Source organism: Vipera ursinii (assembly GCF_947247035.1).
Source record: "Vipera ursinii genome assembly, chromosome: 2".
NCBI classification, from domain to species: domain Eukaryota; kingdom Metazoa; phylum Chordata; class Lepidosauria; order Squamata; family Viperidae; genus Vipera; species Vipera ursinii.
In genome coordinates, this window is record NC_139513.1 from 35616704 (window position 1) to 35644563 (window position 27860).

Here is a 27860-nt window from a genome sequence, read left to right on the forward strand (position 1 = left end):
CCCCAAGAGAGGCAGTACATTGTTGGGGGATGTGACAGCTCCACAACTGGCAGTTGTTGCTAGACCAAGAGATTTTCCTTGGCCTTCTCTACCTGCAGCTCAAATTGCTATTTTTAACAGATTAAGAAGGTGACATGTGTTAAGTAAATGCTGCTATTTCAGCATGCTGGCTAGGGAATTCTGGGAGTTAAAGTCCATGAATCCTCATGTTGCTGAGGTTGAGAAACAGTGCTCTAACCTCAGGCAGTACACAAGGGGTGGCTACAACCACTGTCAAAGAGGGTAGATTTATTATTTATTATTACTTGTTTTTTAAAAGATAAAAATAAAATATATCCCTCCTACAAAAAAAAGAAAAAAAAAGGTAGGTGACCGAGCAACATTGAATCCTTGCAAATCGATGATTTTCGATTCAGTTGGCATGCTTTAATTGGGATGATATGGTGTCTAATTTCTAACGTTGATTTCTTGCCTAGGCTTTACCTTATGGATTGTGCTTTTTGGGAAGTTAAAAGTCTATACAGTACTCCTCAAAAAAGAAAAGAGCTCTCTGATGCTGTTATTTTGTTAAACTAAGAAGTCTTTACAATCTTATTTTTGCATCAGGAGATCCCTAGATCTGCCCTCACAAGACCTTCATTGCTGGTTCTTAAAAATCATAAACAATCCAAACTCTACAGATTCTCCTCACTTTGTCCATCACACTAATTGAAACCAGTCCCATACATTCTGACAAGATGAAACCCCATCATCCCAAGAGCACCTGCATTAATTGTGATGTATAATTTAGTCGATGGAAGAACTTTTACCCTCAAAATCCTAAATAGGCTATTGAATGGGTATCAGATGAGTCTGTCTCAAGGCTAGCTCTGAGCTGCCCACAAAGTAAGGTGCAAATTGTTCACCTTATATTCAACTAATACAAGGACAACAAAAAAGATGGGAAGATCCTTCCTTTAATAAGAGCAAATAGAATAATTTCTGTTTTGTGCCAGAACAAAAGTCAAGTCAAATAAATCAAGAAAAATCAGCGGCTGGAGCAGTCAAGGCAATGTCAGCCAAGCTGGAACCCAAATTAAAATGAATCAAAGCAGGATATGCTATTTAGAAAGCCTGTTGCTGCTTTCTCATCCAAGCTCTAACCCCTTCTATCATCAAATTTCCATGACCACCAAATGATTCCCCAAGCTCAATTGGGATAATTGCTCCCGATAGATGCAGTGAATATGATTTACAGTTCTTCTCAATGGTGAAGGCAGGCCATGAAAGGAGATGCTACACTCCACTGCCTATGAAATAATAAGCTGACCACAAAATACATAGTCATTCCTGTGTCAGGGCTGCCCTCCAAAGCAACCTCAAAATTACCATGCGGCAGCTAAGACTCACCACATACAAAGCTTTCTGGGACCACTTCAAGAATATTTTTGCCCTTTAATGATTCTGGGTGGGCACAGGTGGCTTCCACAAACAGCTGTTGTTTTTTCTTGGTTAACCAGAGTGGCAACCACTTGAGCTGACAATCACAGAGGAAGCTCTCGCTGTTGATGCGTCTGGAAGAAAGCAAAGGAAGCAACGGAAAGAATAAAATGTGAATTCTTATGAAACTGGCAAAAGAAGCGTTACAAATCTTCATAAGACAAGCGTGTAAAGATGATCCTTATTAGGTGTTCTATGAATATCAGCCTTGGATTAAATTACTCAGTTTGCTGCCTCCAAGTCAGTCCAGCACACCATTTTGTACCTGTACAGAAAAGGCTTTGTGTCAGGCTTGTCCCAGCTTGGGCATTTAGGAAAGAAAAACCCTGAACTTTATAATGGCAGGCCTGACTCTTTGGTCCAAATTCAATTGGCTTTCCAAACTTATTCATGTAACAATCTGAATCCAACCAGATTCATACAATGCTATTGCCTTGTATGGAGGGAAGGAAATTTTCATTTTACTTGGAAAAGTATCATATGAAGATATAGGCCCCACTTTAAGCAGACCATGGTCACATTCTGCAGGTGCTAATTTCATTCTTTAATATATTCTGCAGTAGATAACATCTAGATAACCCCAATCTAATAGGCAAGTATTAACACTTCTAAAGAGGAACGGTTTAAGATTTACAGATCGAAAGACTACCAAAAACGTGGTTGAAAATCAGAATATAAGAAAAATATAAGTAATCAATTATAGACTTAATCCAGCATTTTCCTTTCCACACAGCTATCGGAATTCTTTGAGAAGCTCTCAAGCACAGCATAAAACATAATTTATTAATTTATTGTACAGAGACCTTTAATTTTAATTTTATCTTAATTTCTGTATTTATTATATGTTATTGTTGTTAGCCGCCCTGAGTCCTTCGGGAGATAGGGCGGGATATAAGTCCCATTAATTAATTAATTAATTAATTAATTAATTAATAAGTAAATAAGTAAATAAATAAATAAATAAATAAATACAGTATTGTGACAATTAATGTTGACATTTGCTGCATAGCAGCTGATACATATTAGCATGACAATTTGCTTCTGAGAAATTCCCTAATTCATAGCCATTCATAAACCTATTCTTCATTAAATTTTTGATTTACAGTTAAACCTAGCTTAGTGGTCATCAGTTTCTTTTGAGGTAGATCTTCCAAATTACTTTGCATAATTTCTAAATAGTTGTGCCAATACCTGAAGTGGAAATGAATAAGCCCTTTAAATCTACAAATACCAATTATTTGATAACCATGGACTTACCACATGAATAAACAACCCCACTCTGCTATGTTTAAACAAAAATAAAGTTTAAGTGATTTGTGATTGATTTTGGACAGAGCCACATATATAGTGGGTGGGGGGGATGAGAAGGGCAGATATTCCATTATATGATCTATATGACTAGAGGACAGGAGTTTGGCCTTCCTGAGCACAATGGAAAAAGGCAGAGCTGCAGCCCAATGAAATCAATCACAAGGAAGATCTGATTTCACTAGTTATGGAATTTCACTATCTGCCATCTGCTTTCTTGCAAAAATAGCTCGTAAGAAGAGTGCAGGGAACAATGGAATTATTGATAATATGGAAAAGGAGCTATTGGAGGGAGGAGTCGCTGGAAGAAATGTCACAAAAATGGACCAAAATATACAGCAAACACTTATTAGGATTCATTCCTTACAGTTCTTTCAGGTTTTTCAGCTTTGCAAAGGCATCCTCTTGAACAGACCGTATGGCGTTATTCCCAAGGTTCCTACAGAAAGTAAGCATTTATTTTAATTTATAGACATGTGATAGATGTACTGTGGCAGTACAAAAGTAACTCAGTGTAGGTGTGCTTTCTTTTAATACAGCAATTTGTGATCTTCCACTTATTCATAATAACTCTGATCCTAGTAAAGACAGGATGTACAGAATTAGGGCCCAAATGCATTTCCACATCGTACTAACTTTACCAGGACATGTCATAGTGAATCTCTCCATCTGTCCACTTTCGCTTCACATCCAATTTCTATTATTTTTTGTTTTAATGAATCCTAATGGTGATGGGTGAAAAAAGGCCATTTTATTTATCTTACACAGGTGCTGAAAAAATAACTTTTACCACTGGTTCTTGCAATTACATGGTGGCTCAGCGGTTAGAATGCAGGACTGCAGGCTAACCCACTACTCACTCCAGGGGTTCAATTCAAGGTGCTGGTGATGAACTATAAAGCCCTAAATGGCATGGGTCCAGATTATCTTAGGGAGCACCTGCTGCCAGCATCAACTTCCCATCGTCCTGTGCGCTCCCACAGGGAGGGCCTCCTCAGGGTCCCGCCGGTCAAGGAGTGCCGGCGGGTGATTCCCAGGGGGAGGGCATTCTTGGTGGGCGCGCCTGCCCTTTGGAATCAGCTGCCAGTGGAACTCCGGATCGCCCCCGACCTTCGTTCGTTTCTCCGGGACCTAAAAACCTGGTTATTTGAGCTGGCCGGCCTGGACTGAGGGGTAAATCAAATTTTACAGTGTTAGGGCTGCTAATTTAATTATTGTAATCTGTATATTGTATTTCTTTTTAATTTGCCCTGTAAACCGCCCTGAGTCCTTTGGGAAAAGGGCGGTATATAAATCAAATTTAATTAATTAATTAATTAATTAAGTAATTAAGTAATTAATTCTGAGCGGCTCAAGGTTGACTCAGCCTTCCATCCTTCCCAGGTGGGTAAAATGAGGATCCAGATTGTTGGGGGGCAATAGGCTGACTCTGTAAACCCCTTAGAGAGGCTGTAAAGCATTGTGAAGCAGTATATAAGTGCTATTGCTATTACGTCCTTTGCATGCAATTGAGATCTGAGGATTTTGTAGTCTTTATAACTTTACAGTATCCTGTGGTCACATGATCACCATTTATGCACATCACAGCCAGCTTATGAATAGCAGAGTCAGTGGAGAAGCTGACAGTAAAATCACAAGTCACAATCACGTTATGTCGTGTTTAATGACCACAAGAGATTGCTTAAGAACTGTAGTGGAAGTAATGCCATAACTCTATTGATGTCATATAATAGCTCACTAACAACCACATTATTGTGATTGTTAAGCATAGACTACCTGTACATTCTTTTTTTGTTAGCCAGTCAAGATACAGGTTAACTGCGTATTACGCCTTGGAGATAGGTTTTCAGGGCAAAACTGAAATGGAGTGGGCTGCAGCTTATTCTTGTGATTTAATGTTACGTATGAACTGGCCCATGAGTAGTACTATTCTCAACCCATTATTATTTTAATAGCTTAAGGTGGATTTTTTAAAAAATAGTACATCTGCACACATAACTCCATTCCAATTGCTTAGTAAATCTGCCAGCATTTTAAATATCAAGGTTTTTAGCATTTCATCTGGTCTGTACTTGAAGCAAAGAGCATGTAGCATTTTAAACTTTAACCCCCTTCACCCACCCACCCCCTTTCCAAAGGAATCCCATTCCTCCTTAGCAGTAAGATTTGGGCGAGATAGAAAGAACAGAGACAAGAGAATTTCAGAACTTCAGCCAACTACGCTGGGGGGAAAAACAGCCAAAGAACCAACTCCAGAATCTACTTCATAGAAACACACATTACAACTGAAACACATTACTTGGCTGGTCCCCAAGTAAAGATGTCTCACTTGTAATTTGTAGTCATTTGCACATGAGTAAAAACAGCAAGGGTGTATAAAATGAGCAGACATTTTAAAACAGGCTCCAATCCCTGCAGAGGGAGGATCTATGCCCAGGGGAGCCTTTTTCCACAGACAAAGTGAAGAGAACCGCAGGACGGGGGAAAGAGGGTTCAATGCCAACCCTCTAATTCACTCTCCTCCAGCCTGCCCTCTCTGTTCAAAAAAAGTTAGGTAAAGCAGTAGTAGAAATGATTTTTCTAAAATGGTGTTCTTCCTCTCTGGATTCTGCAAGTATGTGTTTAAAAAATTAGCAAGTACAAAACAAAAAAGGGCAAAATGGACAACCCTTGAGCAGAATAACCCCAGGGGTCTTTAGGACTCTTAATATTATAGACTTAAAAAGGTAAAGGTAAAGGTTCCCCCGCACATGCGTGCTAGTCGTTTCCGACTCTAGGGGCCGGTGCTCATCTCCGTTTCAAAGCCGAAGAGCCAGCGCTTGTCCGAGGACGTCTCCGTGGTCATGTAGCCGGCATGACTTATTTTCTACCAAATGCTGTTCTTAATGCCAGCAGAGGGAGTCAAAGCGAAGACGATGGGAGAGTAAAGCCGATCTTGATCAAAGTTGCCATCTATAAGAGTGGCAGTATTCAAGAAGACAAGAGAGGTAGATCCTCTGATATTCAACTAGCTTTCCTGCCACTCTGGCCTAATTTATAGTAAATATGTTCGAGCAATGGCATAAAAGAGCAATTCAAACTGCAAGGGTTGCTTTTTCCCCCCCACCCTGCTAGCAAAGATTATGGCGAGATATTTTGACCCCAGCTTTTTTGCAGATACGCCCAGTGGCAAGGAAGAACAGAGCAAAAAGATGCAACTTCAAACTTTTGGGAAATGAGAACAATTTCTCGGGAAGGTTTGAATTTTTGTGAATAAAAAGGCATCCCAATATGTTTGTTTGCTTTTTAAAAAACAAAAACCCACCATATATCTGGTCATGTGTTCTACAACTTTCTTCCTAGCCGGGGGAGAAGTGTGTGTGTGTGGGGGGGGGGGGGGAAGCAGAGCCAAAGTTGGAGCTGACTTATAATGAGAAGGAAGCAGCTGGCTTCTCAGGAACGGAGAGCTTCTCAGCTTACAAAGATGCTATTAAATTGTTTGCAGGCCGCTGCAGCAGCCATTCCTGGCAAGCCTCCCCTTTCCCACCCACCCCCTCCCCTCCCAACCTGCAAAGCCTTGTGGGTTACTCACAGGTGTTCCAGGGCCTCCAAGCCGGAGAACGCCTCCTTGGCCACAGACTTGATCTTGTTTCCAAACAGAGTCCTGCAGATGCCAAACAGCCAGCAAGCCAGATAAGCAGCAGTCAGGGGAGGAGGAGGGACGGTAGGCAAGGGGGAGGGGAGGGAGAGAAAGAGAGGCAAGAGGGGGGGGGGAAAGAAAAGACCCCAATTAGCCAGCGTCTATCTGATGAACCATCTCCATGTAAGGTGCTGGAAATACAATCTGTCGAGATTAAGGACACGGGGAGGCAGGCGTACTCTCTTCCTTTCCCTGAAATTAAATACCTTTATCTTTTATTAGCGCTTAATAGTGTTGATAGCTTTATATAGGACACTCTGTCTTGAGTTAAGAAATGCAGGTTTGCTCTGGAAAGGGGGGGGAAGGTCAGTCACGATGTGAGCTGACCTTGGCTTATCAACTTAAACACAATTTAAACAAGACACTGGATTCACCACCGGGCAGTTCACCCTTGCTCTTTTCACAGCTGGTAATAAGCGGTTTTCGAAACAGATCACAAAGTTTCAGACTGTCAGTTTCAAAATATAGAGGGGCTTTCTCCAGAGCCTCCTTTTGATACCCTCCCATCAGATCTATTGGCAGGAAGATTTCATGGGACTCCCTTTTTTTTTCCCCAGAGACTTTGCTGGCGTGGATCCAGGGAGGTAGAAATGCTCAGCCATGTTCTCATATGGCCAAATCATTTCCAAACACGAGGGCCATAGGGTAAAATTTTATGTTCATTATTTTTAAGGGATGCTAATAATCCCACATTCACATATCAAGAGGCCAAATATCTTCATCAAATTATTCAACTGTGCAAAATGTTTAATTACATATGTTGTTTGACAGTCCGATTATTTTTCCCAATAATAAATTGCCATGTTAAACTACTTCCCTTTTTACTGTGCTCTTTTATTGTAAAGGCTGATCGATCAAAGACTGTAATAAAGACATTTGATTTGGGGGTTTTCATGCTACAGTAGTGGCCAAAATTGTGGAAACCTTTTGGGAAAAGTGTACAGTAGAAATGCCACCTTTGGTTAAGTTTCCACCAATTTTCTTCTAATTTCTTTATAACTGTAGCCTTGATCACTTAATAATACTATTTTACATCGCTTTCTGGGCAACCAGTCAACTCTTTGCACCATTACTTTAATTTTATTACATTTTACAAGCTCACTAAATGAAAGGGAAAAAAACCCAACCAACTTGATAGCGATCCCATAACACACTGACAAATGTCCTCCTCTCAGCTTCAATACATGACACCAAAAAGTGGTGTTATTAGCCATCCAACCTGAAAAATACACTTTTCCCAAAAGGTTTCCACAATTTTGGCCACTACTGTATGTTTGGGGAGATACAGGACAGAGAATTTTTGGAAGAATATGCTCCCCCTCCCCAACAGCAAGTTTAATCAATGTTTTTCAAAGTTCAGGGACAAAATATCTTTGCCTTGGGTAGAACTCTCTTTCTCCCTCAGATGTTTATTGACAAAAAGCGTCAAAATTTTATTTTCTAGTGCTACTTTACCACATAGATTCCCTTCTGACTTGCTAGCAAAAATCCTGACAAAAGGATTTTAAGGTCTTTTTATTCCAAAAATTTCATATAGAAGTTAGATATCCTCCTCTAATTATAAAAAAATAACATTGACCTGATAATGGACTTACAGTATCCTGAAACATTTTTTTTTCTCAGTGAATACCTATGAAGTTGCTTACCAACAGAACCTATAAGCAAGCCAAGATGGGGAATTAGGGTTTTTTTAAGATGATTTTTTTTCTTAGCAAAAAAATATGGCAGTTCCTTTCCGGTAGCCAAGGTGATTAAAAGTCTCGTAGCATGTGGTTTTAGCTTTGTTGTCTTCTAACTTACCCTTAGCAACTTCTGTGGAAGAAATGGAAGACTGAAAGATTGCTCTGCAAAAAACAGAGCAAACAACCACAGCAGAATGAAGAGCCAGCAAGGAGACCAGCTCTTTGTAATTCCTCTCCAGATAAGGAGATGACTTGAGATCGCCCACAAGTGCTCTAGACAGTTGCTACTCAAAAGGAGACAGTGGCCTTAGAGCTCTGAGAGACGAAAGAATAGTCATCTTTTTGCTCAAACTGTGGTTAGTGCCTTTGAGAGGATTACCATGTTCAAATATTTTTTTTTACTCACTTTTGCAAATTGTGTCAACTACGTTTTAGCTATTAGGAACCTCTGGATTGACAAGTTTAGGAACTTAAACAGGAGGAAAACAAAAAGCAAAAAGGTAGACTTAATGGACTTTTGGTAAAATCAGGACTGAAATGATGCTTACCAATAAGAGATGAAATATGGAAAGACGTTTGTTGCATTTTAAGAGAAGGTGGTATGTGACCAAAATGTTATTACCTTGCTAGGCCACAAACATGGGACAAATCTTTATTTCCTGTTTCGGCCTAACCGAAGGCCATCCACAGGCAGTAGTCACAACAGTGACAGCTCATATTTGTGTAAAAATTTTTTAGATTCCTAACAAAGAATTTAAGGGAGACTGATATGCATTTCAAACTTATTTGTTTTCATCAGTCAGCCATACCCTTCTGAGATTTGAACCTGGGCTGATTGCACATTAGGCAGTTGTTTTAACCTCTAGGCCACAAGCTATATCTCACTTTGTTAGCTGAGAGGCCGAAACAGGAAATAAAGATTTGTCCCATGTTTGGGGCCTAGCAAGGTAATCTAAATAGTTAACAAGCATTTAACACATATCTCCCTTGCTTCTCAGCTAACAAAGTGAGATAGAGCTTGTGGCCTAGAAGTTAAAACAACTGCCTAATGTGCAATCAGCCCAGGTTCGAATCTCAGAAGGGTATGGCTGACTGATGAAAACAAATAAGTTTGAAATGCATATCAGTCTCCCTTTAATTCTTTGTTAGAAATCTAAAAAAATTTACACAAATATGAGCTGTCACTATTGTGACTACTGCCTGTGGATGGCCTTCGGTTAGGCCGAAACAGGAAATAAAGATTTGTCCCATGTTTGGGGCCTAGCAAGGTAATCTAAATAGTTAACGGGACAAATTTTATTTCCTGTTTCAGCCTAGCCCAAGACCATCTACAGGCAGTAGCCACAGCAGTGGCAGCTCATATTTGTGTAATTTTTTTTTTGCTTGCTAACAAAGAATAAAGGGAGACCGATATGATCATTTCAAACTTATTTGTTCTCATCAGTCAGCCATACCCTTCTGAGTTTCGAACCTGGGCCGACTGCATCTTAAACAGTTGTTTTAACCCCTAGGCCACAGGCTCTCTCTCTCTCTTTGTTAGCTGAGAAGCAAGGGAGATGTGTTAAATGTTTGTTAAGCATTCAGAATACACTAGCTTGGTCCCAGACATGGGACAAATCTTATTTCCTGTTTCAGCCTAGCCCAAGGCCATCTACAGGCAGTAGCCACAGCAGTGGCAGCTCATATTTGTGGAAAAAAAATTTTTGGCTTGCTAACAAAGAATAAAGAATATATATATATATATTGAGTAAGAAGTGTATTTTTAAAACAAAGGCAATGCAAGTCAATTCTAGCATACCATTTGGCTCTGCCTTCCTAGTGGAGAAATCGCCTTAGGGAGACATTCAAATATTCTGGTCATGAAATCAAATCTGATAGATACTTGATTCCTACAATCCAAGAAATATTTGAACACTTTCCTAGTTCTGCTGGCACCCCATTGATAGTTTTATTCTGTTACTTATCTGATTTCTAGCATTTTCCTTTCTTCTTTTTTTACAAATGCAATATAGCCCATCCTGAGTCCTGATGACAGAAGAGATTAAACTTCTGCAACAAATTAATTCAGGAGGATACGGCATGGGGACTTTTGGAATGCTTCTTTAATTTCAGTTTTTTGTTAATATAAATATTCCTGTAACTCTCTGCCTTGGATAAAGCCATGAATCAAGTACAATTAGAAGTTAAGAAGTTAGGGAACTGTTCAGCTTGCAAAACGTATACAATATACTCAATGTAGTGAGATTGTCCATAGTTACTGAGAGAAGCCTTCATTCACACTGTACTCTTTGATGCCTATTTTACTAGCTCTATCATAGAGAATTCAATATTATTCATATTCTGTACTTTTTTTGGCCATTTTTTTTTATAAAAATGGGAAGCATGAAAAAAATATTATAAAGCCATGTTTATAATATTGTTTGTACACGTGCCTTGACTAAATTCTAAAATTAGGAGACCATGTGTCTAAATATGAGGGGCAAGCTACGTTCAAATCCTGCTACTGCGAGATTAACCTAACATCAATGTATACATTTCTTAGGAGTAGTTCTTTCTTATGAGAATAAAGAGAATTTTAGGGAATGTTGCCCAGTACAAAGTCCACATATAATACCCTTTAGCACCATGCTAACAAGCCTGGCTAATCTCAAAAAAGTTAAGTAGGATTGAGTCTGGTTAGTATTTGTACTGGAGATTTATTGGCTAGACCACGGGTCGGCAACCCGCGGCTCCGGAGCCGCATGCGGCTCTTTGAGCCGTCTCATGCGGCTCCCAGCCGCCCGGTGCGCGTGCACCTCTTCGAACGGGCAGTGGTGCGCGCGCACCTCTCCAAATGGAGAGTGGCACCGCCCGTTTGGAGAGGTGCGCGCGCACCTCCCCGAATGGGCGGAGGTGCGCACGCACCTCCCCAAACCTTTGGAGAGGTGCGCGCATACCTCCGCGCGAACGGGCTGCGGCATCGCTCTTTGAGGATGCTGCCGCGGCCCGTCTGCAAAGCTGCCGAAAGCGGCAGCTTTGCAGATGGGCCACGGCAGCTTCCTCAAAGAGCGACGCCGCGGCCCGTTCTGAGAGGTGCGCGTGCACCTCCCCGAATGGGCGGAGCTGCGCGCGCACCTCCCCAAACCTTTGGAGAGGTGCGCACGTACCTCCGCGCGAACGGGCCGTGGCATCGCTCTTTGAGGACGCTGCCGCGGCCCGTCTGCAAAGCTGCCGAAAGCGGCAGCTTTGCAGATGGGCCACAGCAGCTTCCTGAAAGAGCGACGCCGCGGCCCGTTCCGAGAGGTGCGCGCGCACCTCCCCGAATGGGTGGAGTTGCGCGCGCACCTCCCCAAACCTTTGGAGAGGTGCGCGCGTACCTCCGCGTGAACGGGCCGTGGCATCGCTCTTTGAGGAAGCTGCCGCGGCCCGTCTGCAAAGCTGCCGAAAGCGGCAGCTTTGCAGACGGGCCGTCGCCGTCGGGCAACCGGTTCCATCTCACTTTTTAAAAAAATGGCAACCCCATGCGTCCGCGCATGCGCAAAAAAACATTTTGCACATGCGCAAAACGTTTTTTTGCGCATGCGCGTGCATGGACACATGCGCGCGGCTCCCAGTTTTTTTAATTTGTGATGGAACCGGTTCCCGGTGGCTCTTTTCCTTTTTTAGGTTGCCGACCCCTGGGCTAGACTGAAGAAAGCAACAGATCTTTGTAGTCACCAAACATCAAGCTTAATTTTAAATAACCTTTACTTGAAATAAGATAGGCTTATCTAGACATACATATGTACAAAGATAGGAATGCTACTTGCAAGTGCCTATCATGAGTGTGAAACTAGATTAAAACTACAGGTAGTCCTCGATTTACAATAGTTCATTTAGTGACCATTCAAAGTTACAATGGCACTGAAAAAAATGATTTATGACCTTTTTCACACTTATGACCGTTGCAGTATCCCTATGGTCATGTGATCAAAATTCAGACACTTGGCAACTGACTCATATTTATGATGGTTGCAGTGTCCTGGGGTCACGTGATCACCGTTTGTGACCTTCTGACAAACAAAGTCAATTATTTAGCAACTGTATTACTAACTGAACACTGCAGTGAACACTACTTAACAACTGGGGCAGGAAAGGTCGTAAAATGGAGCAAAAGTCACTTAAATGTTTCACTTAACAGAAATTTTGGGCTCAACTGAGGTCGTAAGTTGAGGGCTATCCGTATATTGAGGGATGGAAACATTTGGCAAGTAACATGTAAGAAAAGCAAAATATTATTTCAGTGCTTTGTATTAATAACTTTTGTGGTGGCTCAGTGGGTTAGGACGCTGAGCTTGTCGATCAGAAGGTCGGCAGTTTGGCGGGTCGAATCCCGAGTGCCGCGTAACAGAGTGAGTGCCTGTTACTCATCCCAGCTTCTGCCAACCTAGCAGTTCGAAAGCATGTAAAAATGCAAGTAGAAAAATAGGGACCACTACGGTGGGAAGGTAACAGCGTTCTGTGCGCCTTTGGCGTCTAGTTATGCTGGCCACATGACCACGGAGATGTCCTTGGACAAGTGCTGGCTCTTCGGCTTTGAAACGGAGATGAGCACCAGCCCCTAGAGTCAGAAACGACTAGCACGCATGTGCGGGGGAACCTTTACCCTTTACCTTTATGAAGAAAAGTATCCGCAGCTTGTGGACAAGGCCACGTTTATTGTTTTCGTTCCCAAGAAGAATGGAACTAAAATCAGCCCCAATGACACCTTTTGCCTTCTCAAAAAAAAAAAAAAGCAAAGAAATGCAAGGTCTGAATAATTAGAGCTATTTCTGGATATCAGCTTTTGCCAGTGTAATATTTTGATTGCTCTTCTGAGACGACGTTTTAATTTAAGCTTGCTCCCTCCTCAGTGGAAAATGTCACCTATAATTCAGAGAGGGCTAACATCTTTGCTTGTCCCTTAACACCTCCACTATGATGAACAAGATGCTTGAGCACTCACTGCCATCTCCTTTCAGTAGCTTGTCCACACAGATCAAAAGAGGAACAGCTCTTAAAACCGTCTCCAAAACACTGAAGTAATTATTAATTCATGTGGAGGTTTCCTCTTAAGTGTCTCTCCCCTTCTCTCTCCTCTACCTGTGTGTGTCTTTATATTAATACAGTAAAATGCTTCAGTCCGACAGTTTAAATGGGGTACCCACAGCACATAAAAAGTTTAGTTTGATTATTTTTTAAACAAAATATGTTATTCATTTATATTAAAAAAGCATATACCGGCCACTAAAAAAACTGGGTGATGTATGGAATTTTTTTTTAAAAAAAATACATCTTGGAGGAAACAGATTGCATAAGACAAGCACTATCATATAGGAAGATTCCAGATAGGTAAAAGCTGTTGCATAAGGACAAATCAAGAGATAGTCTATTCAAGAGAGGGCAGACCACCAACTTCCCAGATCCGGTCAGTTGTCCAAAGAACCAGGTATGGCATCTAGACAATCTACAGGTACATAGCTCGTACTACAGAGTACCTGTCTACTTATTTTAGAAGCTTAATAGAGTCCCAGGTAAAAGGCTTTCCTCCCATTCTCTGCTAGCATTGATGATGTTACCTAGTTTAGTAATGAAAACCAAGCTCGGAGAACACCAAGGACCCCCCCACATTCCTCTTTTTCCTTATCTGGCTTTGCCCACATTGGTGTCTAGGCTTAAGTGAGTATGAATGACTTTCTCTGCTCTGTCCCGACAAGGCACATGCATAACCATAGTCACTAGCTCGTTCCTGCAGATGTGTTTTTTGCCAATTCTACAGCCCAGAGCCTAGCAACTTCACTCTGGAGGGCAAGTTCTAAAAGGAGAAATCTGTTCTCTCTCCCTTTGCAGAAGCCTCCCCCCCCAAAAAAAATAAAAAAATAAAGAAACCCGATTACACAAAGTTCCGATTTTTGTTCGCAGTGGCCCCTTCTTAGTTAGCTGCCTAGTATGCCAATTAGTGGGCACAGTGCCTTCAACAGACATAATGCTAAAGCTGGGGGCAACAAGTGAGGACCACTCTCTCCTTCACGCATCTGTAATCATGTGAGGGCTAATATCCAAACAAAGCTAAGCTTTTAGTCAATTTCACAGTATGCCTTGTAATGGTCTCCTGCAGGCATATCAAAGGATTAGGGGAAGCAGGAATCCTCTACAGCTTTTCAATAAAAGGTAATCATCACTCCTACATTTGGATACTTGGCTAATTTGAAAACAGAAATTCTTCCATCTTTTCATCAATTTTCCAAGGTTAGATATTTATCTCAAATCATTTCTTAAGTGTTTTCCTGGACAACTATGGGCCACAGTTTTGGAGCTTAAAACTGAATTAAATTACCATGCTATATTGGAAGTCACTATCTCTTTTACAGAGCAAAATCTTTACTTCACTGATGCTATGAATTCATATCTTCCTGCATTAAAAAAAGTGTAAAAGAACACCCTTGTTTTTAATTTTTCTTGTGTGGTTTTACTACGTTTGCAGAATGGTTTCTCTCAGTTCACAACATCTTCCAGCTGTCTTTCAGAGGCATACATATATGCATGGATACATTCATACATATATAATAGTATACATGTTTCTGTTTTGGAGAAACCAGTATCTGGCTCAGTACTTTATTTAAACATCCTGAATCCTGGGACAAGAACTGCTGCTTCTAAAGAAAAAAATAAAATACTTGATATTTTAAGGTCTCAGGCTTTCTTGCTGACACTGTAAATTGGAGAATTTTAGCAAAATATTTCAACAATATAAAGATAACTCTAGCAGGCCTGCGTGCCTTAAAAAAATACTGTACTTTTATCGCCCTGAAATCAAAAAGTTCTTTAAATACAGGGAGTTCTTGACTTATGACAGCAATTGTGACAACAATTTCCTTCACTAAGGAATGTGGATCATACTGCTTAACATCAGCAATCCCTGCAGGCCCTGTTGCCATCATTAACTTAATCCCACAGTCGCTAAGTAAGGCGACTTCCTGCCGGGTTCCCACAATCAAAGTCAGTGGGAAAGACAGAGGGAAGATGCAAGTCCACACCCTATAGGAACTTAAGTGGCTGCTACCGGGTGGGGAGGGAGCAAGGGGATGTGCAAAAGTATGGGAGAGGGTATAGCAATAGCAATAGCACTTAGACTTATATACTGCTTCACAGTGCTTTACAGCCCTCTCTAAGCAGTTTACAGAGCCAGCCTATGGCCCCCAACAACCTCGGAAGGATGGAAGGCTGAGTCAACCTTGAGCCACTCAGAATCGAACTGCTGGCAGTCAGCAGAATTAGCCTGCAATACTGAATTGTAACCTCTGAGCCACCATGTCTAGGAAGGTGTCCAAGAGATGTGTCTTCAAGAAGTGCAGCACAGGTTGGGGAGGAAGCACAAGAGGTGTGGCACGGGTTGGGCAGGTGCATGAGGGTGTGCAAGAAGCACCATGTGAATCAGGTAAGTTGCATGGCACAGGTTAGGTGTGCATGGGGGGGGTATAATGTGAATGAGGAGGGTGTGCAGGGGTACACGAATTGGCATGGTCTCAGTGCAGAAGGGCCAAGGGAGACTAACCCTAGTGATTTGCTATATTCCCCACTGACTTTATAGGGAAGTTAGCAGGGAAGGTTGCAAATGGCGATCACATGATTCTAGAGAGCTTGGCAACCGATTGCAAATGCAAATGGGTTCCAAGCACTCAAGTTGTGATCAAGTGACTGCAGGGTTCTGGAAAGGCCAGAACTCTGAGGACTGGTCATAATTAACCACTTGTTCAGCAATATCATAACTTGAAACGGTTGCTGATCAAACAGTCATAGATCGAGGACTACCTGTCTCCCCGAAAGAAAAGCCGAATGCATTGTCTGTTTGAAAAGTCACCATCTGAACACAATGTAAGAAAAATAAAATGTAAGCCTCACTTTCCATAGTGATAAAGGGGGGGGGGGGTGGACTAGAAGCAGGGGGTTGGACTAGATGACCTCCAAGCTCCCTTCCAACTTATTATTATTATTATTAAGAAGACACAAAGTATCAATCAGATACTAAGCAATTTGTCAAGAACACAAAGCGAAACAAATTTATCATTTGAGGTTCATAAAATAGGGTGACTCTCTTTCATTCTCAACAAAAAACCAAACCCTTTTTAGATCTACAAACTAAGAAATAAAAAGAATATAGTAGGAGTTTGAATTATTGCCAAGTCAGCTTCCAAGGCATGTACTAGTAATAAAAAATATTTACCCTGCATACGATAGAAGCTCAACAGATGTCCCACTTTCTCCCATTCCACTCCTAATATACACAGAGATATACAAAGTTGTTCGGAAAAAACAGCTTTTGTTTTCTAGAAGCCAAACGTATCCAATACTCACAGCATGCTTAGGTTTTCCAGGCCCGTAAATGCTCCACTGGTGTCTTCTATTGTCCCTGAAATCTCGTTATGATCCAGATTCCTAGGGAGAAGATGACAAAAGAAAGCTCGCAATCAATTTCCCAGTTTGTGAGCCCAGTGTTCAAAGAGGTTTACAAAGGCCAACCTTTAGGAAACCTTCCCCAAAGAGACTGCCTTTTGTTCCGGTAGCATAAAGCTTTCGTCAGAAGCATTTGTGGAAAAACAGTAGTAATTTACTCTAGTTGACTAGACTTGGCCTCTTCTGTATTGTCTTATTTCAAAGAAAACTGCCACAAGCGATGCTTCTGCTACCTGATTCTCTCCAACTGAGTTAGGGCTTTCCTTCTTCTGATGTTCAGAAAGTGCAAGAAAAAGAATTTATTTCACACCCACCCACCCCTTAAAGGTCTTTTTGGAGTTGGACAGTCTTAACAAATCTAATAAAACTAATGACTAGAAGCAAGCCCAACGGTGCTTTTATTTTAAAGGCAACTGGACTTTCTGTTTTTTTCTTTGCTTCACTTTTAATCCAAGAAGCTTCTTCAACTCATCTTCTTCAGAACTGAAGAAGCTTCTTAGATGAGAAATGAAACCTCTTAAAGAAAAATCAGAGACAGTCCAGCTGTCTTTAAAATAAAAGTACCTTTGAGACCACCACGGTCTAGATCAGGGGTCGGCAACCTCGGCTCTTTTATGACTCGTGGACTTCAACTCCCAGAATTCCTGAGCCAGCATAGCTGGCTCAGGAATTCTGGGAGTTGAAGTCCACGAGTCATAAAAGAGCCGAGGTTGCCTACCCCTGGTCTAGATGAATGAGAATCTTCATAGGCAACTAGAAGTAAGGATGAGAACGTGCAAATAATTACAAACACAGTCACTACGGTTTTGCTGGGGTTGAGTCACGGGAGGAGGGTCTCCCAGGCTTTAGTGCGTAGCTCAGCTGGATGATATAAACATGGCTGCCAAAGGTTCCTCCTCCCCCCACCCCCACTAACATCAAAAGAGTGAGGCCTGGGTAATAAAGGCAATAAAGCAATCAGGGGAGAAAAATGGGACCTGGAGGTAGATGGCAAAGCATTTAAAGTCCAGAGGTTGAGATGCAAGAACCGAACAATGTCGTTTCTATTTGTATGTTTTGCATGGAGTCATTTGCTCTTTGTTCCAGAGTAAGCTCCTTGTTCCCCTCCATTTCTCTTTCGGCAAAGAGAAATCGATCTTGGAAGGATTGGGAAATGGCACCTGATTGTCTTGCCCTATGCGTGAGATGAACTGGTTTGTGGATGAGATTTCTGCAATATCATATATCTGCACTGGCTCTTCGGCTTTGAAACATACATACATATATATATATATACATGTTTCAAAGCCAAAGAGCCAATGCTTGTCCGAGGACATCTCCATGGTCATGTGGCCAGCATAACTAGACGCCAAAGGCGCACGGAACACTGTTACCTTCCCACCGTAGTGGTCCCTATTTTTCTACTTGCATTTTTACGTGCTTTCGAACTGCTAGGTTGGCAGAAGCTGGGACGAGTAACAGGCGCTTACTCTGTTACACGGCACTCGGGATTCGACCCGCCGAACTGCCGACCTTCTGATTGACAAGCTCAGCTTCCTAACCCACTGATACCTTGAGTATTTAATTCTTTGTTAGCAATCCAAAAAATTTGCGTGTTTGTGTATATATGTGTGTGTATATACATACATACATACATATATATGTATACATACATACATATATATATATATATATATATATATATATATATATATATATATATATATGAGAAAGTGTGCTTCTCACAAAACGATGTTCTTTTAGAAGAACCAGAAGAGCAGTAAACTCTCCTTTTATATATATATAATCCAACATATAGGGGATCCAGTATTCTAGTTCAGTTTTCTTTGCACTCTCTTTACTTTTCTCACAACCTCTGTTGCCAATTTCCTATTCTTTCTGGCTGGCTGGCCCTGAAAGCATACTGCCTTGTTAATCATTCTGCTGTGAGGTCTCTGGGACTGACCTCTATTTGAATAGCTTCTCATTTCAGCAGTTTCACACCCACCAAAGGCTTGTCAACAATAGATGGCAATTAAAGCATGCCCAGCTCTTTTTCACCAGGTGCAGGGACTGATGGGCCTTCCTCTTGATTCAATTAGGACTTGCTCTCCCGCCCTCCTTTCCTCCTCTCTGTGTACTGGACACAAAAGGAGACGGAGAATTAGCTGCAAGCCAAACACTCTTTTCAGTTTGGGAAAGTCTTTCGTCCTTTTCTGTGCCAGCTGCCTAGGAGCAAGCCCTTTTCTGAAAACAGGCATGGGATTGAAAAGTGGGTCTGGGAAAGGCAAAGGAACATAAAGCCCATCCTAACTTCAATAAAAGGAATAAATAACTGCACAGTGCAGTAACCAAGGGGGGAAAGTCTGTATTTCCTTTCCATTAAGCTTCAACTTCAAAAGAGCTTAGGAGAAAAGAATTTTAAATAAGTAATTTGGAGCACTGTTCATTTGGTGAAAGGACATTATTTAAAAACAACAACAACAACAACAAGAAGGATCCTATAAAATTATTCTGGTTTCCAGCTAAGGATTTCACAAAACCAAAGGTTTCAACAATTGTGCACACAGAATGGCAAGTCAGTAAAAGCACAAACTGAACTGAAGAAGAAATATCCCATTACGTAAAGGGGTAAAATGTCTCCTTGAACACACTGATGGCACTTTCCTTCTTTAATTGAGTCTGGAGGCAATATTTGCTACACTGGAAGTTTCCCAGAAGCTGTTAAATAGAGAGACGGTCATCCTCAGCTGATATCCTCTCCATACCAACAACTACTATGGTTCAATTCACCCTCTTAGTCTAAGTTTGGGGTAGATATTGTTGTTTAAATGTTTAAGAAGATTCTCAATCATCCAGCTCATGGTTGTTCCAAAGAGGTCTTTTTCCAAAAGGCAACTTGACTTTTTTTTTTTGGGGGGGGGGGTTCTTTAAAAATGTTTCACTTCTCATCCAAGAAGCTTCTTCAGTTCTAACTGGTTGCGGAATGGAACGATTTATATTATTTGCAGTCGGACGGTTATTAGCACTCTTCCTTTCATTTGAAACAGGAGTCAAAAAAGCCATCTATGTCAAAACTGAACAGTCCTCTCTCAACAGACGGGAAGGGATACGACACCATCTATCTCCTTTTTACAATCCAGTCCTTTCAGCCGTCCCAAGAATGTTCCACAAATGTTCCACACTCCCAAGAATGTTCCACAAATGTTCCACACTTGTTTGTACTCTAATTTAGGTGACTCTGAAGATACAGATAAACCCCCAAGGGGCCTCCATAACTCTGGGGAGCTTTGAGATCCTTAAAGTGCTAATGACCAGATGACCATAAAGAATATAAATCCTTCCATTCCCCACCAGTCAGAACTGAAGAAGTATCTTGGATGACAAGCAAATTGTTATCAAAGAAAAAAAAAACCCCAAGAAAATCCAGTTGCCTTTGGAAAATGCACTTTTGGGATATTCATTGTCTAATTAAGAGAAAGCAAAAGCAAATATCAAGACCTATCCCTTTTATTCCCCTCAAGAGTTAACCTGACAAATGAAAAGAACACGTACAGAACACGTAAGCTTTTGAGTCCCTTAAACACTCCTTCTGCAATGTGACTGACAGAGTTGTGACTCAGGTGAAGGATCTCCAGGCTTCCCAGATCTGCTAAACTTCCTTTATCCAGTCTGGTTAAGTTGTTAAATGACAAGGACCTGAGGGGAAAAAAGCAAAAGTTCAGTGTAAAACATTTATTTTTAATTCTTGATGATAACTCTACTGGATAGTTAGTTCCTTTGTCCTAAAAAATAATGTAGTTCATGAATATCCTAAATGTCTTACCTGTGGAAAGAGGGTCAAGAATATCCAAGTCAGATAAAGTATTTACTGTATGGGCAAAAAAAAAATTCAGAAGCTAACTGATTTAACTTTTACATATGGATTTAACCCAAAAGGTCCTTCAGGTTCTCAGAACTTATTCATAGAGTTAAGCCCAATTATTCCATCTAGTAATTGGCAAAGTCAAAGCAGGTCTATACATTTGTACATGCGTATATGTTTTTTAAAAAAAAATGTCTGTGATGCTATGAAGAACATCAATTGATGTCCCTAGAGGTCTTTGAGATTTTTCTTTAACCCAAGGGATTGACACTTTGCTTCCCTTGTTAATGTCTGTTTTAGTTTTATCCAAATATCCAGATAAAGAATATTAAGAAAGTTATTGCAAATGTCTTTTAAGGATACACATTCAGTCATTCAAGGGACACAGGTGTTGTGGATCTATCCAGAATACAAGGAGCTTCACAAATCCCTTAAGGGAGAGTGGAGAGTTTTGCTTTCAGAGTGAGTTATCTTCAAGCTAACTTCAAGATTTTGGTTATACTACAGTACAGCAATTCTGCTAAATCATTGAAATAATTGTCCATATTTCTTTGAACCAAGGAAACATATATCCATATATCCTTCCAGCAATTGGAAGGTTATTAAGACTTGGCTTTTTACTATGATGCTGGGATAGGATTATATAGGCAGAAGGTGGCCAATCCTGCAGTGAGGCATCCTAGGCTAGGGGGACAATCGTGACACAGGGTTTTTGTTTTATTGTTTACTGTTTTATGATTGCCTGATTTACTGAGTTAATTGTTGTAAGCCACCCAGTGTTGCTTAAGATGGGCAGCCATATAAATCTTTTATAAACATATACCCCGAACCCCAGATTCAGAGCAACTAATATAATGAGAGCATGAAACTGCCTAGAACTGGAAGGATTGCAAAGCAGGGGCTGTCTTTCTGGTCATCTGATCTCAGTCATAATAAACGGTCAGTTCCAAAATATCAGGAAACTATGGTTTCCCACTAATTGAACTTCTTGTGCAAGTTGCTGCCTCCTTTTGCTAATTTTCTTCTTTCATGCATCAGAATAGCAACATTTTGGGGGGAATCCCTCAGATTGCCTTGCATCGTACAGAGTTGCAAAACTCCCTATCCCTGACTACAATAAAGACTGATTTGACATCCCATTTCCCTTACCCCTTCCCCTTAAAAGTTCTCCAACTTCCTCCATCCACAGCAAATAAAAGATAGAATAAAAATTTGGACCCCATGTAGTCCAGGCATGCTCCGAGAGCTGTGAATTCAAAAGTAGGAAGCTCAGAGAGGTGCATGAATTATGTACCTATGGCTTCAGCAGAGGGTTGAGTTGCATTTTAGTCTGGGAGCAACTTCTCTTCAAATAAACCAGCCTAAAATAGCAATGTTTGATCAGGTGACCGTGGGGATGCTGCAATGGGTTGCAAGTGTGAAAAACAGCCGTAAATCACTCTTTTCAATGCCATTGTAACTTCAAACGGCTGCTAAATAAACATTGTAAGTCGAGGACTGCCTATTCTGAAGTGTGGGATATAAAATTTAATGGCATCTGCCAAAACCAGGACAGTTAGGACAGAAACCTTCCTAAGTAAAAAGCGCATTATTTCTTTCACAAACAAGTGGCATGTTTTTTGCAAACCTGCACAGAGATAGTAACCAGGAGCCATGGAAGGAGGCATTTGGAAAAGCTTTCCTAAAGGCAAGGAACAACATACTGTAAATTAATTCCCAAGCAGACTGTGGTGTCAAATTATGAAGAGATGGCAACCAGTCAACATTATTTCCTCACCTGTGATGAAAGAATTTTTCAAAGGGGGAACGGAGGGGGTTACGTAGAAGAAATCCAATGCTAGCAGATAGTGCTAAGAAACAACTGTTAAAAAAAAAAACTCTTATAGTTGGTAGCAGGTGGTTTTTTTTGTTTTTTGTTTTGGTCAGAACTGTAGAGGCACGTTTCTTTTTTTGACGTCAGCTAGAATTAGCCAAGAGCAAAATTCAAAATAAAGCTTTGCAATATCCCTCTGCAATCAGCCAGAAAGAGGAATGTATTCGCTCACATTTTGTACCTCTTGACAGCCTGAATAAGGGAATATGTAGATTTACCAAAAACACATTTTCATTCCAGAATTGGAAAGAAAAACTCTCCCTTAAGGGATTTGTGAAGCTCCTTGTATTCTGGATAAATCCACAACACCTGTGTCCCTTGAATGACTGAATGTGTATCCTTAAAAGACATTTGCAATAGCTTTCTTAATATTCTTTATCTGGATATTTGGATAAAACTAAAACAGACATTAACAAGGGAAGCAAAGTGTCAAACCCTTGGGTTAAAGAAAAATCTCAAAGACCTCTAGGGACATCAATTGATGTTCTTCATAGCATCACAGACATTTTTTTAAAAAAACATATACGCATGTACAAATGTACAGACCTGTGTGTATGCATGCATACATTCAGTCCATCTTTTATCCAGTGTTTTAAAGATATTTGAAATTAAAATAATTATAATAAAAATATACAAATCGACCAAGCACAGATGCTGGAGAAAAGTTTGAAAAGCATCAAATAAGTAACTGTTTCATATTTATTTAGGTTCATAAAAAGTTTTTTTTAAGAGAAGTTAGGGACAGATGAAGCTTGCTAGTGATGGAAACTAATATATGGATACTGACTGTTGAAAATAATTTATCTAGCTGAAACAAATTTCTTTGATAGAAGTGGTATTTGAAAAAATGATACAGACAATAACTTTAGCACTGATAGTTATTGTGGAAGAAAGAGTGCCTTAATATATGCTAGTCCCTAATTTTCTAAATTAAAAACTAGCATTTTAAAAGAGAGAGAAATAATTACATTCTACAAAACCTGAATCTTCTAAAAACTTTTATTTCTTAAAGCACTGCCTACACATATAGCAGTGCCAGAGTATCTATTTTTATTATCAACTGTTGCCTCCCAAATTAGCTAACTCACAGTTCGTTCAGCTTTTGGCAGAAGTTCCATCCAGCAGGATTGATACTGGATATTAGGTTGTTACTCAGATGAAATTGTTGAAGGGACACCAGGCCATACAGGGAACCACCGTTCACTTCCGTGAGGACATTGTGCTCCAGGTGCCTACATGAAAGACCAAGTTGGACATTTTAAATTGCACGCAAACTTGTACCCGACATTGATTTTTACTACAAAATTCCCCAAATCTGCAATTTCTTTATTTAATGAAGAATGGAAAAAAAAACATAAAAAGCATGCTTCTGGGATGTTTTTTGCAGTCTCACAGTGTAACCTAAGGATTTCCTTCCTTCCTTCCTTCCTCCCTCCCTTCTTCACTCACTCACTCACTCACTCACTCACTCACTGATTTTGAGTTACACTCGGTGCTGCCCCTATCATAAACCCTGTTACTCAATCAAACATCTAAACAAGGGGTATATAACCTTTTTACACTCTAGGTCTGTACTGGAAAAGGTCTTCAGGGCTAGGAGGCAACATAACCTTGATTTAAAGGAATTTAAATGAACCAAATGTAGGTAATACCATTACTGTCCATGAATTTAATGATTTCCTCTTCCTTTATATTAAGAACCACTATTCAGAAGTAGCCCTTGGAAGGACTCGAGAATTGCAACCAAGCTCTGGAGAGAGTGCAAATATGGCTTTGGGCCATAAGTTGCGCACCTTTACCCAAATAACAGCAAAAGTCTATATATGCTCTCCCAGAAGTGATTCCGCTTCATTCAAAAGGATTGCCCCAAAGCAGATGTTTCAGGCACCAAAAATCACGTATCTGCAGTCATGCTGTGATGTGGGAGGATGACTTCCTTGGCATCCAAAGAAAATATCAAAAGAAATACAGTATTCCTTAACGTAACTATCAACGTAACTATTGACTTACAGAACCTCCATTTTGGCCAGACCCCAGAAAGCTCCATCCGTCAACTTGCTTATATTGTTGCGCTGCAGTTTCAAAACTTCTAAACTGTCCAGTCCATGAAATGTCAACCCCTCTATCAAACGAATACGATTCCGGTTTAACTCTCTGAAAATGACCAACAGCACAAAAGGATGTTAACTCAAGTCTTTCTCAATGCAACAGCCAGGCATAGGTAAATGAGGAACAGAGTGGCACCTCCTTACATTAGACCCATTTTCTGTCAAAATGTATACATTCTACTTATAGATAAAATACATTCTACAGTATTTTGTTTGTAAAAATTACATGCTTTAGAATGCAATGGGATTCCTTTAGTGACCTTGTAAAAATATTGAAGTTTTCAACCATAAGATTTTTTTTACCACAAACAGAAGGCAGTATTGCACTTCTTCCCAATATAAACGTAATTTGTATGCTATTAACATTTATTTCTTGTAGGAAATGGTTCAAAATCTTGCTATTTATTAAATTATTTGAATACGTATAGAAGAAATCAATCTAATTTACTTCAGGCTGATTAGAATAAAAATGGTTTGTCTGGGACAATGAATGGTTTATGTAATCCATAGGTATTTGGTACACAAGGCCAGATTTCTACCTTCCAAAACCTCATCTGAGTAATCCAGTTGGTAGAGATTATTGGTACTATAACCTAAAAAAATCTGGAAGACCACAGGATTTCCACCTCTGTCGTTTATTACAATTATAAGCAAAAGCATAAATTTGAATTTTTGAAAACAGAAAAAACGATTATGTGAGTCATCTGAACAGAAAAAAGTAATCTGATTACAAAAAACAGGAGAAAATAAAAGATTACATTAACCACAAAAGCCAAATGGGCCCAAACGCTATTAATTTGATTTTATAAAGGAAGGGGAATATACTTCCTTGCTTATTTCACTTTTAAAAATTTCCCTTATTTTTTTTTTTACAGGCAGTCCTTCAGTTATGACCATTTGTTCCGTGACTGTTCAAAGCTGTAGCCACACGAACAAAATTCAGCTCACGCTTATGACTGGTTCCAGCATCCCAAAGTCATGTGATTGCCATTGTCAACCTTTTCTGCCAGCTTCCCAGAAACAAAGTCCATAGGGAAGCTGGCAGGGAAGGTCACAAGTTACTTGGTACACTTCCCTTTTTTGTTGGCTTTTCTTTGTTTACACACCCTGCACCCTCCTTTCCCCTGTGCTTGCTAGCCCCTACCTGTTCCCTCCTTTCTTGGGTTCCCTGTGTTCACATACATGCACACATCCACCATCACTTTCCTTCCCTGGGCCTGCTTGGATTCACATACACACACACACACACCAGTCTCCCCCTTCTCTGAGCCTCCCTGGACTTGCACACAGGGCCACACCCAACAGCGTCCTCTTTTCCTGGCCTCCCTGAACTCGTGTCACACACTCCAGCACGCTTGCAACTTGTACTGGGCTTCCCAAGACACACCCCTTTGTGACAATCCTGCATTCCTTGCCTGAGACTCCCTCCACTTCTCACTTAATGACCCACATGACTTTGGGTTATGATGACAACTAGGACTGCCTGGATTGCTGTCGCTAAGCAATGTATTCACATGATGTTGTTGTCAACGCTGCTAACATCGAATGTTATTGCTTGACATGAGATGAAGAAGTAGCTATTTCATATGTTAAACTTGTGTATTGCTTTAAGACTTGTGTATTGTTTTAGTTTAAAATTGGTGGGAGGGAAGAGTAGGAATGCACTTTGAAGGCCATCTGTCTCTCTAAAGAAGATAAGACTTTGGCGGAGGGGAAGCTGATTCTTTAAATTGGTTGGAGAATATGATTAATGACAAAATTAAAAAGGTGGAGAATTGTGTTTAATTATATTGTGCAAGGGGCGGAGATTTCAGATTTCAGCTTCCTTCGAGCAAGCATTTACTGGTGTATTAGGCTAATAAAGGACTTTTAAGGTAAACAATGCCTCAGAGTCACTTGAAAAGCCCATACGTCGGAAAATTGACAGCTGTATTTTATGACTGCGTCACTTAGCAATGCCAATATATATCCCAACTGTCATTGTAACTCGAGGACTACCTGTATTATCACATGAAAACTTACACTAACTGTGCTGAATCTACCCTTTGAGTTGGGGTCCAAACTTCAAGAAAGGAGCAAGCAAATGTTGATGCCAAAGGTCAATTATATGTACATAAAGCGCTGTCACAGATGCAGATCAAATGCAGCCTACACTGTACCTTGGACAAACAAACAACATGTGCGCTAACCATCAAAAGCACCCTATGTCTACCTAAATGTCAACTTCACATTCTTTCTTCCCTGCAGTTTGAACACCGTATGTGAAAACAGGATTTAAGAAAGCCCTCTCAATCCTGCTTTTCTTTCACTGTGTGCCCACAAAATAAAAAGTAAAAACCAGAGAAAGAGAAAGCCAGCCTCTTTTTTTAAAAATATGCATACACACGCACCAACTGACATAAGGAAGAAAATTTATCACATATATTCTAGTTAATGAATACTCAAATATTTTCCTTCCTTTCTTTTGGTCCTATTAAAAATGTAAGCTGAAAAATCAATCCTGGGTGGAGCCACGCCCAATTTTTTATTTACTTCATGTCACAAAAGACCACTAGAATATGCTTTAATCAACATTTCACACATGCAGGCTGAAGGATTGTGTTTGGTGAGGTGTCCTTAGGGAGCTCAAGCTTGGCAAGTTATAATTAAACTGCACATTTCTACTCACAGTTGTGTTAGATGGGGCAGTTTGAATGCTTTGACGGGAAGTTGGACAATTCTGTTTTTATTCAGGCGAAGCGTCAGCAGGGATCGTGACAAGCTGTTAAAAGCCTTGGTGTCTAGGACGCTGATCCTGTTGTTCCCCAGGTAGCTGCAATAATTTATAACAGAACATTCAAAATGGTTGTGTTGGAGGTCTTGATTAATCCTTCTTTATCTGAGCAGGTGGTGACATCAGACATGCTGTTTGCAGAAACCAAATGTCTCTAACAACAACAATCAAGCCATTTTGCACAATTTATAGGCAGGTGGTGATTAAAAGATTCCTCTGAACTGAAGCACTTCTAGTCTCCTTCCCCTCTTCAAATGCCTTTTGATGAACTAAAGCTTCCAGAATTGAATACTGTTTTTCTTGATTTGAGTTCTGGAGCCGTAGTCCAGATGAGAAAGGATGTCCATACAGGAATCAAAGCCAAACCAAAAGCAGAACCAACACACATTGTATACCGGTAAGTTTAATTATCACTGGAAAAGACCCTGATGTTGGGAAAGATTGAAGGCCAAAGGAGAAGGGGACGGCAGAGGATAAGATGGTTAGATAATGTCATTGATGCAATGAACATTAAGTTTCACAAATTCCAGGAGACAGTGGAGGACAGAGGGGCTTGGTATGATGTGGGGCAATGGGGTTACTAAGAATCGGACATCACTTAGCCACTGAACAACAACTAAGTATAATAAAGCATACTGAAAGTAGGACAACGTAGATTAAACA

General features: G+C 40.5%; 1 protein-coding gene across 3 annotated transcripts in view; it reads right to left on the bottom strand.

Moving 5' to 3' along the window:
• LRIG1 (leucine rich repeats and immunoglobulin like domains 1) overlaps positions 1 to 27860 on the bottom strand; it is a 147471-nt gene that overhangs the window by 17447 nt on the left and 102164 nt on the right. For all 3 annotated transcript variants that reach the window (XM_083355962.1, XM_083355963.1, XM_083355961.1), the window contains 8 exons: positions 27093 to 27236; positions 24327 to 24470; positions 23405 to 23548; positions 20134 to 20277; positions 16501 to 16581; positions 6359 to 6430; positions 3155 to 3226; positions 1390 to 1553 (listed from right to left, as the gene is read on the bottom strand). In XM_083355962.1, coding sequence (XP_083212088.1) covers positions 1390 to 1553; positions 3155 to 3226; positions 6359 to 6430; positions 16501 to 16581; positions 20134 to 20277; positions 23405 to 23548; positions 24327 to 24470; positions 27093 to 27236 — 965 coding nt within the window. The remainder of the gene's footprint in view (positions 1 to 1389; positions 1554 to 3154; positions 3227 to 6358; positions 6431 to 16500; positions 16582 to 20133; positions 20278 to 23404; positions 23549 to 24326; positions 24471 to 27092; positions 27237 to 27860) is intronic.